Below are 20,252 nucleotides of genomic sequence, written 5' to 3' on the forward strand. Positions count from 1 at the left end.
AAAACCAAGAATACAGACCTCAAAATCTTTGAATGGTGATAGCAACACAGTTTGCCAAGTTGCTAGATACCAGAATAAAATAACTTCATTTTGTAAAGAAACTAGTTACATCTCTCTCTTAATTGAGATCTATGGGAACTATGGATCACTGGCAGGTATTTTCATTTAGGTTCCTAACCTCATACACTCAAAGATGGAAAATTTGTCACACATGCATCAGCAAGTTCAGTTTTTTCCCCATAAGATTATGCCATTTACACTCCTCTGTGCAATATATAAAGCTATCGGAGTAGTTTCACAGGCTATTCTGTTGTGAGTGACTAGTACACACTTCAAAGAGCCTTTTAGTTCTTCCTTGGTGAAGTAACTCCATATCAGAAAGTAAAGAAATAATGCATTCAATATGGTTTGTTCAATTTTCAGGTAGAGCAAAAAGACGTTAAAAGTACATGCCAGAAGGAACACTGTCGGATGTAGATCCTGAAAGCCTATAGGGCAAGGCACATGTTTTTTCAAAACTGTAACATATTTGCTTGTGTTGGTTATTGCTGTTCTAGTATTAGTTTGTGTCTTCTGTTAAGTCATGTGTAGAGCTATTTTATGGGACCATTGTTCCACGGACTGCCGTAAGTTAGGGACCAGTTTGGAGAAAAAAATTGATACTATGCAATTTTATAAGAGTATGAATCAAATATAACTTTTGGATCTAACAGAACTGAATTATTTACAGAAATGAATTAGCTTCAACTCTTTCCTCACAGCTCAGTTCATATCAATGGTGTGAGTTTTTTTCTTTAATTTGCCAAGAGTAAGAAGAATCAATGGAGAGTTGGTGATATCTGGATGTGCTTCACTGTAATTTCTGAAATCCAAAATCAAACCAGAAATCATAACTACTGTCTCTTTTTGCATAGAGTGAGGTCTTTAGCTGCTCTGTCTAAATGCAAGAGCAAAAATATAGGCAAACACATTGTGTGATAACATATGCGTGTGTAGTTTTAAGTTACATTAGAAACCTAACATACAAGTTAGGCATCATCAACAGAAAATCTTTCTGTCTCTTCTTCTTCCCCTTGCCTGCCCCTGTGCCTACTGGTGAATGTAAATTAGAAAGGATGTATAAAATAAATAACTTCAAAAATTCGCTGTTAAATATATAGTTCTACTAATCAATGGTGTGTAATCTCATTCAAGTCAATTATGCTATGTGGTGTGAATGCTTTCCAACCAAGTTCTGATGACAGTAGGTACTTTAATTTTCTGTGGCACTTCATGGTTTCTGCTTGTCATGATGGATGTACCATTTTGTCAATATTGAATCAAGAAACAATTAAACCTCATGAAAACATTCAGGATTCCATCCTCGGCTGGTAAAAATCAGCTCTAGTGGATGCAGTCAATCTGTGCTGATGCGCACCAGCTGCATATAGAACTGTGGAAGTTTAATCTAGTTCAAAGAGAGATGACAGAAGTTAACCAAATGTCCGTCATATCATACTGTATTTCATGCAATACATGTTGGTTTGTAATGAGGACTAGCGCGAAAGTAGTTAATGTGCATTTCATGTATTCTTACTAGAATTGGTGGTGGTTGTAGATGGAAAGTGATGTCAAAGCAAGAAAATAAGGTATTTTTATGCATAAATGCACATGGTGTCATACTTTAACTATTTTATTTATTTGTTTCAGGTAGCTAATCAGGTTGTTCAGGCTCTACTTACTCAAAAGGTAAGTTGTGGTTTGGATATTGTGGTATAACGTAAAGCTTGCAGATGTTCATTGTTCATTTGAGAGATGTATATTCTTATATAGTGTACATTTTTTTAAATTATGTTGACTCATTTAATTACCAAGGCTGCCACATGTCAGGCCCAAAGTCAAGTTTTTTGTAATCAAAGTGAATAAAAATCTGTGAGACTGTACATCTTTAAGGCTTGATCATATAGGACCCATATCCAATTTTTATTGTTTCCCTATATTGAGACAATAGCATCTGAAAATCTTTCCCCTAGATGGTGATTTTTCCATTCCCTATCCATAATAAGTTATGTTGCTCCCATAGTCCGTTCCTGTGGAACGTAAAACAAATACAGTACAGTGCATGTCAATAGTTGGCACGCTCACTCATGTTCAGTGGAAGGAAAGGCTTCCTGGTGTGGGCCTGTGCTTCCCTGAGTCAAACAGAGGGCTCCATGTGTAGAATGGGGATTCAACCTCTCTACATGGGGGATGGGGACTAGCAATAGAGAACATGTATTTTGACTTAAAAAACCTTTTCATGTCCTCGTGCTCCATTCTCCTAAGTAAGCCAGGGAAGTACTGCACCAGCAAAATTCTTGTAGGGTGATTGCAAACCTGGTAGAATGAAAAGATTCACTATGGCTCCTATAAAGATCTGTTGTGGATCAAGTCCTGTCTGAAGTTTCCGTTCACACTCCCAGTGGTTGGATATGAAGTATGATTGTTTCATATAGAACCTAGTGGGAGGACTAAAATTGAAAATTAGCTTGCTAATATGAAGAATTGATCCGGAAAAAAAGTAAGATGAAATTAAACACAGAGCAAAGCAAGGTAATACATATAAGCAGAAATGATCAGCTGCCCAGAGAGGGTAGGGAATAACTGGTAGGACAGTTCTACAAAAAGGTGGTCTTTGAGTTGAACATGATTCCATGATGTCATTTTGTTGGGGGGAGGGGGGTGGGCAAACAAAATATAAAGGTCTATAATAATAAGCTATGAATCCTTCAATATTCATGAAATGATCCTTTGTGAGATCTAGACCACTTGATGAATGTGGCATTATTAAAATGCTTTGGATCATTTAGCTTTAAAAAGACAAGTCTGATAGAGACATAAATACAGTCTTCTAGTGCAGATAGTGCAAAGAAGAATATAAACTGTTTTGTCTACACTGAATGACAGGACAAGAAATAATGTTCTTAAAATGCAGCAGAAGCCACAAAGTTAAGATAATCAAAAACCTCTGCCACAGGCCCAAAAGCTTTCTAGATGCAAATATAGCAAAGTACTGGAATAGATTTTGAGGACTGTCTCCAAAGTTTCCATTATGGACATCATTCAGAACAGCAGAACATCATTCAGAATGCCCCCTCCAAAGGGAGTGAGCAGGGACTAAGGGGGACAGCAGGGCGGGCAGGATGCTGAGCACCAAGTGTCAGGGTCAGACCTGGAGGCAAGGATCAGAGTCAGCCTCCGTTCTGTGTTCACTGGACAAGTCCATGGGGAGGAGGCAGGTCCGAGCAAAGACAAGCCAGGAGCTCAGAACGCAGCTCAGGATCAGGGAAGCAGGAGACTGGGTGCAGGTGTAGCTGCAAGGTGGCTGCTGTGTGGTTCAAACATGAACAAGATGACCTTGAACTCTGCCAACTAAACTCCTGAAAGTGGGGAGTGTGCCCTGGCAGCAGGATAGACAAACATCCACATCCATAACCATCTGCACCTAAGTGAATGGTAACTAGGTGCAGAAAGTTGCATTTGGCCATCTGCACATCAAGGAGAAGGCTGGATACCCTTTTCAGCTCCTTATTGGGCAGATTTTTTGTGAGTCAATTTTATGACATTCTGGATAGATTAAAAAATGCGCAGGGAGGTGTTCTGACCCCGTTAAGTCTGCTGTTGGATAGCCTGCCCTGGAGGCAGAGATCTCCAGGTGACCTGTAGGTGAGTGATGCAAGACTCTGGAGGGTGCAGTTGCCCATTACATAGATAACACATTTCTGTGGCCCAAGTTAGCATCAGAAATCCAGAAGTAATAACGTTCCCTAAATCTCTTCACCTGACAGCTGTGACCACAAAACAGCCATGCAACTGTTACCGCAAGTTAGGGTTGAAAGTATCATTGTTCAATCCCATGTTTTTTGGATGCACTACAAAGCCTTTTACTCTGGAAGAAGGATATTGCCTTACAGCAATTGGAAGTATTGTAGCTTGGAGGTGATTTGCGCAAACCACAACATATGGGGAAGCTTGCACTGTTGCTATCTGTGCCGTATTACTCTTCCTGTACTCTGTATACACATATGCTGTATGGTCTGTGTATCACCAGAGGACTGCAGTCTGCAGAGCTGTTGCGGTAACACCTTTTAGAAACATAACTTCAGCTATTTTGAAAAAAATGCCAAATCTGTGTTTCAATATAGCGTAAATGGAAATTTTTTCATTTTTTCATATTAATATACACAAAAACCTCATCCACGTTTTGTAATATAAAACCATATGTGATTAAATATTTACCAGACGGTTAATCTCAATATATTAATCTCTAGTTTGGGAATATTATGGTTGTTTCGCAGATGAAGAGAGGACCTTCCTGAGTCCCTTTGCAAAGGCGTCAGACATTTTGATGACTACATACTTTCTCAGTAATTAATCCTCCCAAACCCGTAGGAACCAAGGAGTTCATATGGATACAATAAAAACAGATTTGAATACGTTTAATAAAGTGATTTACTTAGTATTGATGGGATTTAACAGCTGCTTACCTATTACTGAGTAATAACAGCTAATTTAATATCCACAGAAAGAGGAAAGAGGGTACTCTTCTAAATGCTAATGAACATTAACTGTTACAGTGCTCCTGACACCAGTCATACAAGTCCTTTTATAAGAGAAGACAGGAACACAATAGCATACAATAAAGAGGAAATTGGACTCCTCACACTAGTCCCAAGTAGGTAGATATCAGAATCCAAATAGTAACTAGTAAACAGATAAATCTACCGTCGTGCAGCTAAGCAGTAAGACAGAGCCAGTCATGCCACAGTGAGATAACACACCTCTGGGGCATAGTGAGACATGAAGAAAAGCTGAGCACTTCCAGAAAATGGAGAAGAGTGATTTTGTACAGTAACACATACTGCGTAGGCTTTGCTGTGAATTTGAAATTGTCCCTCAAGGACTAATTTTCGTTTAAATTAAGTACATGCTGTAATGTAATGAATAAAGCACTGTGTACTCGCCAGTATGTGGAAAGACTGTGATTCCACCGAGAGATTCTAGTGACACAAATTGAGTGAGCAAAACTTGAGTGATTTATCAATGTCACTGAAACCTTGAAATGGAATTACAGTCTTAAATGTGCACTTTTCAAGTATATAATTTGTTACAATACATATAGAATTTCTCTAATATGAGAGGCTTTTTTTTACTGTGACTATGGAGAAACTATATTAAATTGAGATTTGTGCTGAATTAGCCACGCAGCAAAATTTCACAATTCTATGTAGCAAAATTATATGGGTTTTCTACCACTGACTATTAGAAAATTTTACCTCTGGGAAATTTAAGAAGTCAGGAAAACAACAAAATTATTTGAGACAAACCTGTATGCTCTGATAGTTACTGGAAGCATCCATTCTTTCTCCTTCCACACAAAGACTTCTCATATGATGATAGGACTGCTGGGAAGTGGATTTTTTTTCCTTTTTTTTTCCCATATAAGACCTGGATCAGCAGTTTGAAATTTGAGTTACACCACTTAATGAAATGGGTTTGTGATCTGTGTATCTGCTCTTTGCGTATTACTCTCCTCCACAGGAGTGTATTCAGGAGAATACCTTTTTATGCTGGGTTCTCTATGAAAGTTACTTCTTCATTTTCATCAATGAAATAAAAAAGTGAATTAAGTGTTAAAACAGAAGCAGCATCTTCAGAGGAAGAGCAGTGTGTTTCTGGAACCTCTGGTGGCGGCATTGAATCCCATTTTGGAGAAGAGTGAGTCTCATACTGAAGAGAAAGTCAGAATAGAGAGATGCGTAGATATTGCCATAGTGAGACCGTAGGAATACCCGAGATATTTGGGAGGTTACTATCTTAATAGCTGGTCTTTTTGCCCACAGGAGAGGAATTATATGCTTCAGACATGTGGTAGTTATATTAATTGGTAATTTTAGGACTTCAACTTTCTGAACTCAGACTTTATTTTACCAGAAAACTGGACGGATAATCTACTATCTACTATCTTATATCTATCTACTCTCTTATATTTCACTTTTTACAGAAAGTCTAAAGTTTGAAGCATAAATCTTACAGTTTTAAAACTGTAAGATGGGAAGGTTTTGAGCAGAGGCGTTGCTAAGATTTAAATTTTTTCTACCTTGTTAGTTTCTGTGAATCATTTTTCCCTTTCCAGTGCACTTAGTGGTATTGAAATGTTAAACACTGTTAACAGCTAAGGCTCTGTTTTAAATTATCTGATTATTTGTGAAAGGCAGATAATGATGGGTAAACACTGTTAACAGCTAAGGCTCTGTTTTAAATTATCTGATTATTTGTGAAAGGCAGATAATGATGGATCTTGATGCTTGCAGTTTCCTAATACAGCTTGCCTTGTGCAAGACCAGAGATAAGAGGTCTCACTGACAGAAATCAAAGTTTTAGGGCTTTACAAAACCTGAAACTCAAGATTTTTTGGAAATCATGTTGGAAGGCTCTGGCAATTTTACTCGGAACAGCCACTTGACAGCCACCTAAAACAAATATTAAGAAACTATCAAGAGAAAATAACTGCATTCATCTACTAGTATCATAAAATCTGATACATATTATATACATAAAAAGATGTTTACAACTTTCTGAAAGTCTCAAGATTAACTTATTTTATTGTGTATCACCTCTTATAACCTCAGTGCTGGTTACAGTGGAGACTAGGGCAACTGTAGGCAAGAATTTAAGCTACATCTGAATGCAATTTCCTCCTCTTGAGTTTTTTTCTCATAAAGCCAGGTCATCATGTTGATAATGGTATTGACAGGACAGCATATGGGGATCCAGAGGCCTGTTTCTCCACCTTCATATGGTGGAAAGTATTATCAGCTAGGCAATACCACAGGGCAGCAACTGTCCTAAATTTAAAGGAACATGGGAAAGTATTTTTGAGATTTACATTTTTTTTCTAAATAAAGCTAGATATGGCTGCAGCTTATTATTTTTATATGTAATCTTTATTAGGAGACTACCTGTCCTGATTTATGAAGCTCTCACACCTCAAAATGGACAACTGCACAAATTATGTTAAAGGGCTGAGTGTCAGATTCTGCTCTCTCTCCAAAATCCTCTTTCTAATAGAATCCTGTGTTGCTTCAAGTGGCCAGGAAAAGCAGGTCTTACATTGAAGATAGATAGATAGATAGATATTTGCTGTATCTGAAAGCCGTTAATGGCTTGTTCATGATGAACCTGACTCAGCCTTGGCTAAAAGACCTGCATCTTTCGGTTTTGACAGTAATGCCTTGTGCCTTAAGATGCAGAGGTTTTACACTCCACCTCTGCTTCTAATGGCCTATTTTAAGGCTTTTTGGTACCTCATGTTGAAAATCTCAGGCAGGATCATATTACCACGTGTCTGGTGTTCCAACGTCTTACTACGGCCTAGCCAGCTCTACAGTGGCAAGTTACAGTAGGGAAGATACAGACCATTCACAACATCCAGCCAGCAATGCTGACTTGGTTATTCCAGAAAAAGCAAGGAGGGGATCAGACTTCAGAAGAGTACCTTGAAGACACAGTACCACTTTGAACTTCTTCCTGGTTTGGTATAGCTTATGCTTTTTCTTTAGCTTAAGCTTATTACAATATTCATATCTTAATTGCTGCTTTCTGCTTTGCATCAGCTGCAAAATGAAACACATTGCTAGCAAAGTCACTTTTTATACTAACAGAAACTCCAAAAGGATGTGTCAGATTACTACTCTTTCTTATTACAGTATTTTTTCAATGTTATCGTGTGATGATCAAACAACCAGAGAAAATGAAGTAGCACGTTTTTCTGATTTGTACTATTTTAAAAGTTGTATACGTATTTCTTCCTAGTATCTGACATTACTTAGAGCTTTTTAAGTGCTTCTGTTACCTGCTTTCTAATCTTCCTATTTTCCCTTGTGCTGCAGGATCTGAGAGAGGAATGTATAAAGCTGAAAACGAGAGTTTTTGATTTGGAACAACAGAATCGAACATTAAGTGTGCTTTTCCAGCAGAAAGTCAAACCAGCTTCTGACCTTCTTCTTCAGGTAGGAAATGGCCTTTGCAGAAAGCAAGCTATGAGCTTTTTATTTCTTACAAATATAAAATATTTTTCTTCTTTTTAAGGTTATGTCAATAAGTGGGAAATGACAGTTGATAGATTTAATATATTAGAAGAATATCCGTTACGTGTAATCTGATACCGTTGAAACTGAAAGTGTAAGCCAATGAACTATGACTACACATTATGTGCAAATGTGGAGAGAGGAGCACACCTGCAGAGTAACTTACTTTTTTAGGTGCTTCTTCACTATGATAAATGGAATGATACGGGTTCATTATCCCTCTGCAGGGGAGAAGCTCAGATTCCTTAACATTCTGCTTGATGGTGAACAGTGTAATTTCCTGTGAGAAGACAGCCCATTTATTTAACTTTTGCCATATGTGTTACAAGGACTCAAGTTCATCTTCACAGGCTTAGAGTGATTTTTTTTTTCCCCCAATGTTTTATGGGAGGATATAGCTGAGAAACCAATTGACCCATCTCCCACTCCTTTGCTGTTCTGGAATAATAAGAGATGTTTCAGTATCCCTTTTCATTTGGCAAAGTCCATTACTGTGAATGAATCCAACGCTTTGTCATCCTTTTGTAGAAGTAGAATTGCTTTGCAGAAGTTCCAACAAATCTGACCGTGAGCTAGGAGAACAGTAAATGAGGACTAATGAAATACTTTGCAGGTTTCAAACAGTAGGGCAAATTCTGGTTTTAGCAATATGTGTTATTTCTTATTAGAGAAGAATTCATTCATTTTGGAGGAGAAATTTGGGTCATGTCAGCTAGGTGAGTGATATTAAATGTGTATCTTATTTAAATCCTCTGATGCTGTGCATCTGTATCTCAAAGTAAGGTCTGGCCCTCACACTGTTGCTCGACAACTGAGGGCTGCTAACTCTCGTCTGCAGGGTCTGCCCTCCAACTGGTGCTTAAAGACAGGGGAATCCCCACAGCGAGGGCAAATACCTATACTTATTTACTGTGAAACTCTAAAGCACAGGCGGAGTGGTGCCAGGTCACCATCACAGGGATCTCGGTTCTTGTGTTATTCTCAGGTTCTTGTTCTGTCCCTTGATTTTGTGTTGATTTAGGTATTGCTAGGTCAGGATCGTCTCTTCTGATTTCTTCTCCCTTGCCCCCTGCTTTCTTTCCTGTTTGTTCATCCTTCGTGGAGTCCTGTGTAGGACTGATTTATCTTTATCCATTCAGAGTTTCTGACACATCCACCACAGCATGGACCTTCATTGCTCACTTCTGCTTTTGACAGTCACTTCACCAGCTCCTTCTTCCTGGTTTGTTTTTTTCCTTTCTTTCTTTCTTTTTTCTGTTTCCAAAGTGCCTGACACTAGTCTATGTTACTACTGGGTTAAATTGCATAGAAGTCGTACATTGCACATTCTTTATTTCAGATGTTTCAGATTTCAGCTCTTCCCAATTCCTTGTGTGCCAACAATAAAGCCAGGTTATTCTCGGAATGTTATAGAAGTGTTAGATAGCATCTGAAAAGTGGGGTCAGTGCTTTGACTTGAGTTCCTTGGAACTGGATTGTGTCACAGCTGTGAAAGCAGTTGAAAGAAATGAACCTGCATCAAGTGGAAGAAAGAGCCAAATGATCCAGCAGGTTTTCCTGAGGGATTCAAACTATTTTAGATCATTGTTCGTGCACAGTTTGGCAGGAACTAATGTGTATAGATTTTTTTTCCCCCTTTTCACTTGCTTTGTCTTTATTGGCTGAGGAAGAAAGAGAATTAAGATCATTCACAAAGACTGAGTCTCACAGACAGCAGCAAAATTTGCTGTTATGTCCCTATTCTTGCTATCAACAGCTTTTAACCCCCCTGGGGAAAAAAAACAGAGAACAAGTTGCAGTGTACATCAGAAAATGAAGAACTTCTGTTAAAACACTTCATATATAATTTTTTACCCAAAAAAAAACCCAGTAAATTTGTGTTTACAGAAATTTATTTATCCTCTAACGGTACTCCAGACTTGAATAAATGGTGTGTCGTCTGTGATCTTGCAGTCTGAGATGTAAAATCTGAAGAATTGTGTTTCCTTAGGACTGAAATTAAGCAAATACTGTGGTGTGCCTGCATAGAATTGAAGCACAGTCCGGATTATGTCATCTTGGAAATGCATATATCCCAGATTTAGAGCAGTAGCTAAATATTTGTTTAAATCTGTCACTCTACAGAAGAGTACTAAATATGTGATTAAGGACATTCCTGTTAAATCATGACCCTTATCAAAGTGAATGGGCAAATACTGCTAACTGGGGGGGAGCGGGGCGAACTCGACACACGGTGTTAATTTCACCTTTCCTGTACCCTCTGATACAATACAGTTTCGTTTTATTTAGTGCTGATCTCATCCTAGGAGTATTCACACTCAGTAGAACTATGAATTTTGAAGAATGCTGCAGAAGAGGATATAAGCTAAAAATAAATAATATTAGTTACTTTTTCTGCATATCAGCTTCTGTGATTTCGTTGTATATTACCATCAAATTATTCTATAATTGACATTAGAAGACTCTTGTATTAAAGAGTAAGCTTATTTTTAAACCATAAACATTCTTGACATCTCAGATTTTAACAGAAATATAGATTTCTTTTTAAAAAAATTTAAAAAATTAGAACAGATTTCACCAAACCCTAGAGTTTTTGTATATTTGATTTTAAGCAAGTAATATGATTCATGTGTCTTCTTAGAAATCAGATAATTCACTTTTTTTTTCAATGAAAAGATTGTTACAAATGTTTTGAATTTGACGGCAGAGTAATGACCCGTATACCGTACTGATTGCACTGTGTTGTTTTCCCTCATGCTTCTCACATAGTTCAAAAGAAAAAATGATTGCTACCAATTTAAAAAAAAAAATTTCATGTAGTAGGGTTTTCATGACTGCTTCAGGGATCCTTCACTGTAAAAATATTATTATAACTATTACACTTTCATGCATGTACGAGAAGTCTAAGTACTTGTGAACTTGAAGGGCCTAATAATATTTTAAAAGAAATACATGTGTTTTCTTGTGGCATGTGATTGTGTATATTGCCATGTAAGTTCTTTACTACTAGAAATTTTGATGTGCTTACTGCTTGTAGGGAGCGACACAGAGGATATGTCACTCGTGTCATGAAAAGATTAAGTAATGCAGTCTCTGATGCAAAATGTAAGGAGGAGAAAGAGATAACTCAGATGCTTTTTTGTCACCTCTTTGATATTGTAGACAATTTTAAGAGCTGCCCTATCTTTCTGGGGACATTCTTTCTAGCTGAAGTGTGTGATTTACAGAGCCAGAATTAGGGTAGATAAATAAGGAGGAGCTTGATCACCTGGTGGTTTTTGGTTTTTATTTTATTTTATTCAGGCAATCTTCCCTCTGAAACAGCTTTCTTAAAATGACAAAGTCTTGGAAAAGTGCTTCTGTCTCAGCACCATCTGAGGAAGAGCAATAGTTTTAGTTAAAACCTAGCACAGAAGAATAGCTTCTGCCCAAGCAGCCTTCATTTTCCTCAGTTAATGTGGTTGCTAAAAAGAGATTAATTTCTGCCTGTCATAGCGAGAGGAGTTTGGGATAGAAAACCAGGAACTCCATTTTAATGAGCTGCCTTGTATTTCATCTGCAAGTGGGAGAAATAGTTGGGAATAATAGACAAAGATTTAAAATTGAGCAGAGCAAAACTGATTGGAAGTGAAAAGAGAAATCTGTGGAGGTGATACACAGAAGGTGGCTGAAGGGACAAGACAAATCCAAAGAGAGGATGCAAGAGTAGGAATAAGAAGCTTTACATGAAACTTAGCACTTCTGCTTCGCCCATGGCCATGTATAGCATCTATGAAATATTTTTAAATGTAAATGTCAGTATCAGTATTTCTGTCTTTGCCTTATTTTTTCTAAATGATGAAATGTTTTCTTCAGGGAAACTTTAAACTACTCAAATCACCAAACTACAGTGGTTTTTTTTGTTCTTAGCTATGACGTCTGACAGGCTTGTTTTGACTCTATTTGGTATAGCCTGCTCAGTCGTGAGACACAGATCTTTTCACAGATCTTTTTCTTCTAGTTAGCCCTCTTTTTCAACTCATACCTGAACATATAACTAATGACATTGAACCTGATTCTGATATTACATATCCTTCTTCTACAGCAGTGATGACTTGTATAAAGTTACTGAGGATAACAGCAGTCAAGGTTTGCCTTCTGATAGATATCGCTGTAATTTGTTTATTTTATGTATCTCAATTTACATAAATTCAGCATGTTTGTTAGCTGAATTGTTCCCATGGATGAAGTCTTGCTTTCACTTTTCACCCAAAGAGTTAGTGTCACAGTTTTTTAGAAAGCATGCAGGGAATCTTCAGTGAAAGGTGTTAAAAAGTGGCAAGTAGCAACATTTATTGAGTTGATATATTTGATTAAATAACTAATAAAATTTTCATAGTTGAGAAAGTATAAAATAATATTTCTAATTGTAAGATTTACAATATATCTGATCCTAAACTATATTTTCATTGCCATTTTATTTCCATCATAAAAATTCTACTTTATCAACCCCAGAACAAAGCAGGGAGGGCTCTTGAAGCATCTATTTTCTCCTTGTGTTTCTCTGACTAGATTAGTTCCATTTATTACTCATGGACCATCCACATTGTTTAATTTTATGTCTAATATTTTGCCTAGAATGCTGCAGCACAGTCTGCTGAATTCTCAGAAGGTTAATTTAAATAATAACTACTTTGTTATAACTGCATTGATATTAGCTCTTTTAATAACCTGACAACTATGCCCTGACATATGAGATAGAGTGTAGCTGTACATACTTAGATGGAAACAGTTGTACAACTTAGCAGGAAGGGGTAAATTGCACCAATGACATTATTATATATGGGAAGAAAAAGAGGGCAATTAATTGCCCTAACACCTGACAAAAGGAGATGGAATATCTGGCCTCAGAGTCTGACCTCTGGTTCAGACTTCGTTAGACATGATGATGTCTGAATGCAGAATGTTAAAAGTGAAGCTGCGTTGCTTTCCAGCAGTCAGATATAGGAAATACTTAAGTATTTCAGAAAGTAGGTATTTGGGAGTTTGAAATTAAAGCTAATCATCACACACAGTTACAAAACAGTTTGTCAGCAGTCCAAATATTCAAATAACTGCATTGTTATATGCTGAGCAGCAGTATAATTCCCATCTTACAGAAGCCAGCTACTAGTCCTGCCTTGTGCTTTCAGGCACTTCAGAAAGCAGGCAGACTTGAGACGAAGATCGGCATACTGTATTTGAAAATTTGAAACTCCTGCAGTTGACCTGTTTATTTTCTTATTTCACATTTGTTCCTTTGTATCCATCAAATTGTCAGGGCACTCTTATTTGCAAATCTTCTGAAAAGTTCCAGCTCCAGAACAAACTCTGCCTTTCTCTTCTCAGTAAACATATAAATATAAATCAGGTGTCACAGTATCTGTAGTGATATTTACTTACTCAGGAATCGGGACTGGTGGCTTGAAGGAGAAATTAATTTCAGATCTAATTGTTTCAGCAGTAATGGAAAACTACTTAAAAGTTACGACAATCTCAAGGGTTGTATCAACAGACAAAAAGGTAATCACATAAATTTAAAGCACATTTGAGAATATTAAGTTTAAACTAGTACATTAAACTTTATCCAAGAATGACATTGCCAGTAGAGCACCTACTAGGAAACAAGGTGGTGGTTTTTACACCATTTGCAGTTCTCAAAAGATTTCAGGCTGTAGCCCTGCTGGAGTGCTTTCTCCAGATCAAGGCTACCAAAGGTGCACAATTAGTGGCATGAAGATTGTGTCCCAAGAAAAAGCATCCGGTCCTGTAGCAGTGAGAAATAATAAGAATGCTTCTGTGTATCAGGAATCAAGATAGTCATTTAGTAAGGAGCACTCAAATATTTTTGAGACTTTCAGGAACAAGTTAAAGGAATATTTCTCCATGTGAAGATGCTGATGTCGTTATTTCCAGTCTTGCATCATCTCAGTAAACTGGTACCTACTTTCTATTTCTGTTGTGTCCTCACTCACCAACAATGTCTGAGAAGACAGAAATACAAAGCTTCGAATCTCTGTATTTCATCTCACCTTAAATCATGAACATGTAATAATACATTATGAACCCTATTTCTTACTTGCCCTGTTTGCAACTCCAAATATATGCTGAAGAAACATTACAGAAATAAAGTATTCATGAGAGCCTACTGGTTAGATGAATGGGTGACCAGAGTCAGTGATGAGAGAAGGAAAGGAAATATCTCCCTTTGAAGAAACTCCATCTAACCTCCCTAAGGCATATGACTTCTAGTTTTGATGAGCAGCAGCAGCATAATACCTGAAAGAATTGGGCTGGATATCTGTTAATATCTGAGATAAGCAGATGTTTGGGAGAGCACTGGGAATCATTGGATGAAATCCGCAGCAGTGGCTCTCTGCAGGGCATCTCCAGTCACAGGGACTTACACTTGTAGATATGTATAACATGGCTGTGGTGTGTAGACCTCCAAGAAAGCTTTGTGAGATCCCTTGAGTGAAAAGGATGAGATGGCTTTTCTTGTCCCTCAGGAACACCAGTCTGTAACATGGGGGAATCCTGATGTGCCCTTTTCTGACTAGAGAAACTATAAAACTTTCATTCTTCAAATAAAACGTTTGCCAAAATGATTTGCTGGATCTAAATCTTATTCAGGCTGATAAAGGAACATCACAAAAATTTTTGTTGTAGACCTTGGCATGATCTATGAGAAGAGAGAGAGGGCAGTATCCCTCACAACATTTAAAATAAAGCGAACAAAACACAGCTAGAGGTTCAGTGGAGGACAGTATTTTATTATGAGGGAGTTAGGTCTGCTCCATCTGTAATTTGTGTTTTGGTAATCTCCTTTCTTGTCAGAATGTTGTCCCATATTTCAGCACCTAAGTTCTTACCAATTTACTCTCAAACAAAAATATTAACTAAAGCTCACTAGGTGTGTAGTTCTGATAAGAATGATAATGCTTTTAAGAGAAAATTGACCCCAGCTGCTAGGATTTCATATGTCCAAGTAGTTTAACTAGCCTTGAGAGGTTCCAAAGAAAAGCACTGAAAGGCTTTCCATATCTACACAAGCATGGTATTTTGTGCTAAAATCTTAAATATATGATTTTCAGATACCAAATCTAAAAATGGCCTTTTTCCATTATCCTAATGATGATAAATTGCTACAGAGATACCAGAACCAGTAAATCAAATGAGCAAATAATATTTAGGAAAGCCACAAGTGATCCTTGGTAAAGTATTTATGAATGATTTTGACTGAGGAGGGCAATATTTTTTAAGTTTTGAAGAAATATATAGGCATTGTTCTGAAGAGCAAAGACAGTTTTTCAGAGTAAAATGTGTCAAGAAAACCATGGGGCTGTAATGATGTGACAGACCTTAACAACAAAAGTAAGATTTTACTGCCTGTTTTTTAGACAAAGAAAAATATGCAACTGACACTGGGTGAACCATAGATTTCTCTTTATTTTATGCATAGATTTTTATTATCAGTGATGATACATTTGATGGCAGGAATCCAATATGGCATTTAAAACCCTAAGCAAGTATGTGGGCAGACTCATTAAGTAAAAGAATGTTTGTCATGGTTTTTCCTATTACTGTGTACATTCAGTATGGGAACAAATTTAAGAAAAAAAGGAAGGAGTTCCACAATGTGAAATAGTATTGCTATACTCCTTTCCAATTTTGCCCTGTGCTTCAAACTTCTAATAAGCATTAAAAAGATACACTTTTTTATTCCACGCAGTTATATTGAGCCTATAACAATGCTTAACCTCTTGGATGCTATTTCAGCCTGCTGTGTTTGCTGAATGTATTAGCAAGATGTATTGGCAACTTATCATGTAAATCCCTGCATAAATGGTCAAGTGTATGTATAGAGGGTGGTTAGAGGCAGCCTTTACTCTAGATTGTGAACTTTGTGAAAGCTCTATGAGTTACTCATGTGTTTATGTTTTGTGTGACCAACAGATCCATTTTTTTGTCTGATATCTTTCTGGTTTTGAAATTTACAATTTGTTCTACATGTATTTGGTGTATTTAAGTCAAGAGTCATTCATTCAGGTTTCCTTTCTAAATGGCAAAATCTTTCTCACTGACTTTCTGGTAGCAAAAATTAGCATGGATTTGTTCTAATGTTATCACGCCATACAAGCTACGTGTTACCTATAAAAATGCAAGTTCATGTCATCAGGTCAACTTGTAAAGCCTCCCCATTTTGGATATCACAGTGGAATAAAATAGTAGCCACTGCAAGCCCTGCTTAAATACAATATGCACAAACAACAGGTGTGCTAGATAATTGTTTCTGATCATGGTGCATATTTCACATTCCATAACTCCCAAATGAAATACCGAAAGAATGCATAAAATTAAATGATTCAAAGATCTAGAGGGCTGCTTCTTGTTGTGGTAAAGAGGGAAATTCTAAAACAGTATAGAAATATAACTATTATTATTACAGATGTGTCATTTTCTTCTTATTGCACTAATGGAGCTAAGTATGTAGTTTGGTTTTGTTTTCTTAAGACTTTGAAACATAAATGAAGGATAACTATGCAAAAGTGTGTGTATATGAAACAAATAACAGTAGATAAAGGATTAATTTCATCTATTATTACACAATACATATAAAATTTCATTTATATTTTACTTTATAACTGTGGTTTTGTTACTTTATTTAAGTGTAGTGGCACTTTACAGACATGAAGCGATATGGAATTATGGCTCTTTTACTTAAAAATAGGTATGCCGATAAGTACTCTACTTGGTAACATTTAAGCTATTCAGATTATATCAGGTCGGTGTAATTTGCTAGTAATTTTAAATTACACATTCCATCAAATGAATCAAACTAACATTATTCTAAGTGTTTTTTAGCACATAATATTACTCAATAGGTATTTTCTGTTGCCATCTGTTATGAAAAAAAATTTTCCTGTGATATACTTTGTATGTTTTCTATACTCTTATGGATACTGCACATAGAAGAAAGGGGTGATAATTAGAACAAAATGTTATTCATAATGAATCATAAAACACCTACTGAACCAACTCCATCTTTTAATATTGAATTTTACTAATGTTCTCCTTTGTTTCTCAAATGACCTATCTTCTTTAATGATGGTTTGGATACTCGTAAGATTCAAATCCTCATCCAAAGACCGTGACACTATTGACTAAATCTCTGTTGACTTCGCTGAGAATGTGAAATACTGTATTGCAAGATAAAATCAGCACGTAGGTGCTCAGTGAAACTGAAGAGTCCATTAGTGCCTTAACTCTGAAATTACCATCTGGGTATCTCTCTTGATAAGGACAGGCTAAAAGGAAAAGTTACCTTTGTCATTAAATCTTTAACAATGTGATATTGACAGACTTGAGTCTTTCTGTATTTTTAGCATTTTTAGATTGCATTCATGCTCATTGCTTCCTCTGGATGTGAGCAAGCTGTGTTCTGTTAGTCACTAGCTGATGCCTGTGTGCATTACAAGGGCATCTTCAACATTATGAATTAAACTCCATCTTACTGCATTAGAAGTATGGAAACCAGACTGCCAAAGTAATGGCATCTTGAATTAGTATCAGTGCTTTAGAAATCTCAAATATATGCCCACTCTTCTGTTCATCTTTCTGGTATACAGTTTCAGGGATGAACTACTTTTGTAGTATTTTGATCCTAAATTTTTATATTCAGTCCAGTATTTTCTCTAAACAAACCCTGTGTACTTTTCCTGTGCGGTAGATGCAGACGCAGGCACAAGTCTAGGCACAATTATTATGGATTATAGATCCTGCAAGTGTGAACATGAATCAGAAATTAGCACTATATTTTACAGGCTCACTTAAATTTATTCCACTAAATGGTCCTTTAGGAGATCTTGGCAATACTTAGAAATACGGATACTCTCGGCTCCATTACCAGTCTTCACCAGTTCATGGGAGAATAACAAATGGAATTAAACTTTAATTTAGGTCTTTAGGTCCTTCATGCACATGGGACCAGACTTTCAGGTGTTCAGGCATTGTGCTGAGCTCTTGTAAAAATCTGGCTACTTAGTTGGTACCAAACTGAGAGCTTACCCCTTTTGAAATCCCTATATAATACCTCCTAAGCCCTGCTTTTAATCTACCATGGAAAAACGATCAAGTCACAAAGGCACAGATTCCTAATCAAATGTTGACACCACTTCTTCTGAGCACAGACAGCTGCCGAAAGGGTTTGCAGCCATCGGCCACCTATGCTAGAGCTAAAACTCACAGCTGCTCCGAGCCTGGGAACAGGCTGCTCTGGTACTGGCTGCAGAGCGGGAGAGGGGACTCCCTTCAGTGCCATTGTATGCCAGGGCCTAGCACTCTCAAGAGTAGTCCAGGTCTTAAATAGTGCTTAGAGGGGAGTGTACCTTCCCTGCAAGAGCACAGTTTGGCCCAGGAGCAATAACTGACATTTCTCATTTTCCATTTCCTGGTATTCCTCCTGGCTACAGCAATAGGAACGAGGTGCAGATGAACATGGGCAGTGCAGGTCTGTATCCTCATATCTTTCAGGGTGATGCACCCTGCTTGTTGGTACCAGCACTGCCTCTCCCACCTCACCTGTGTTTCAGCCTTATTAAGACTTCTTGGCTTGCATGGCCATACTGATTGCGAGATCCTTCTGCGGTTTCTTATCACTCTGGAGTAGGTCGGTGGAATTACAGAGGTCTGAAGCCAGGACTTGAGATGCTTACTCAGATCATCAGGTCTACAGAGTCGTACTCTGTCCTGCAAACAAGCCCTGTGATTTTTGTATATCACAGTAAATGTTCCAGAACTTGAACTGCCATTTGGAGATTTTGCGGTCAGATTTGAGACTTTCAAGAATTAAATACCATAACATATGCACACTGTGACGCTCTAGAAGCTTTATTTCTGAAAAGCAGCAAAAGTTTAGTAAGTCTATGGGACAATTCCTGACCTGGCATAAATTCTTTTAATTTCAGTACAAGAAGTGGAGCAAATAATTCTTACCAGCTGGGAATTTGCCCACTTACTCTGTCTAAACCATACCTCAAGTAAGTGCTTTGAGGAAAAAGGATAAAGTACTTTGTATCCAGGTATTCCAGAAAACCTACTTAAAAAGTCTCTCCTTATTTGAAATTATTCTGTCAGAGCCAAAAACAATGCATTAGAGTTGGAGAGAAAATATGTATGTAAAAGCCTTAAACTAATGATAAAAGTATTTCTTGAAATCCTCCTCCTTCTACCTTTAAACTCCTTTCAGTCCATCTGACATTTCAACAGTATTACACACCAAAAAACAAAAAGATGGAGGGATGGAGAAACCTTTTAAATGCATAATACTGAGGCAAGGAAAATATGGCTTGTTCAACATTAACCTTGACAAATTTGTGCTCTTGTCATTTAAATGAATGAAACTTTACAGCGTCTAGCTTGCTGGACCTTCGGAAACAACAGTGAGGAAGGATTGTAAACATTATGCTCATCTCTCTCAAATTATTTTTCTGAGTAAATTAATTATTTCAATGAAATCCAAATAAGAATGAATCTGCTCACTTGAATCACCTCTTCACAGCCAGTGAACTTCCACGTGAAACAGTGCTTACCCTCCTGGGTTGCCATGTATTGATCTAAAACATCTTCCCTGAGCCTTCTCTCTCCTTTTCCTCCTACAGGCAAAAGGTTAGAGTTAGGTAATAGTATTAATTTTCCAGACATCTGCACATGTTTTAATAGCCTTTAGAAGGTTTGAGATGGTTTCTGTTTGACCACCACAGGGCTAAAAAGCCATTAAGACTTAGATTCTAACAATACATAACAATCATAGCCCCATAGTTCAACCTGGCAATAAAAAAGCTAATTTACTTTATCGGAGATTTAAATTAATGTGATGAACTCTCTCAACAGGAGCTGTAACACCACTCTTACAAAAATGCCATGGCCATGCATATTTTCAAAACCAGATAAAGCACTTGCAACAAATCTTCTGAATGTATTTGTTCTGTGTGCTTTTTGAGGGTTTGCATCTGTGTTTGTTGGTTCACATAATACTACTTTCCATTCCTGAGACCATCTTGGTTTTTCTGTCATATCTTCATTCTTATCCTCATTTTTTTCTATCATCTGACTCGTAGACTCAGC

General features: G+C 37.2%; 1 protein-coding gene across 1 annotated transcript in view; it reads left to right on the forward strand.

The window, feature by feature from the left end:
• Positions 1 to 20,252, forward strand: part of NCKAP5 (NCK-associated protein 5) — a 93,582-nt gene that overhangs the window by 48,855 nt on the left and 24,475 nt on the right. Inside the window, exons 4-5 of the mRNA XM_009703312.1 lie at positions 1,690 to 1,728; positions 7,911 to 8,030. Coding sequence (XP_009701614.1) covers positions 1,690 to 1,728; positions 7,911 to 8,030 — 159 coding nt within the window. The remainder of the gene's footprint in view (positions 1 to 1,689; positions 1,729 to 7,910; positions 8,031 to 20,252) is intronic.

The sequence above is a fragment of the Cariama cristata genome, unplaced genomic scaffold, assembly GCF_000690535.1.
Source record: "Cariama cristata isolate BGI_N322 unplaced genomic scaffold, ASM69053v1 scaffold5377, whole genome shotgun sequence".
Classification (NCBI taxonomy): Eukaryota; Metazoa; Chordata; class Aves; order Cariamiformes; family Cariamidae; genus Cariama; species Cariama cristata.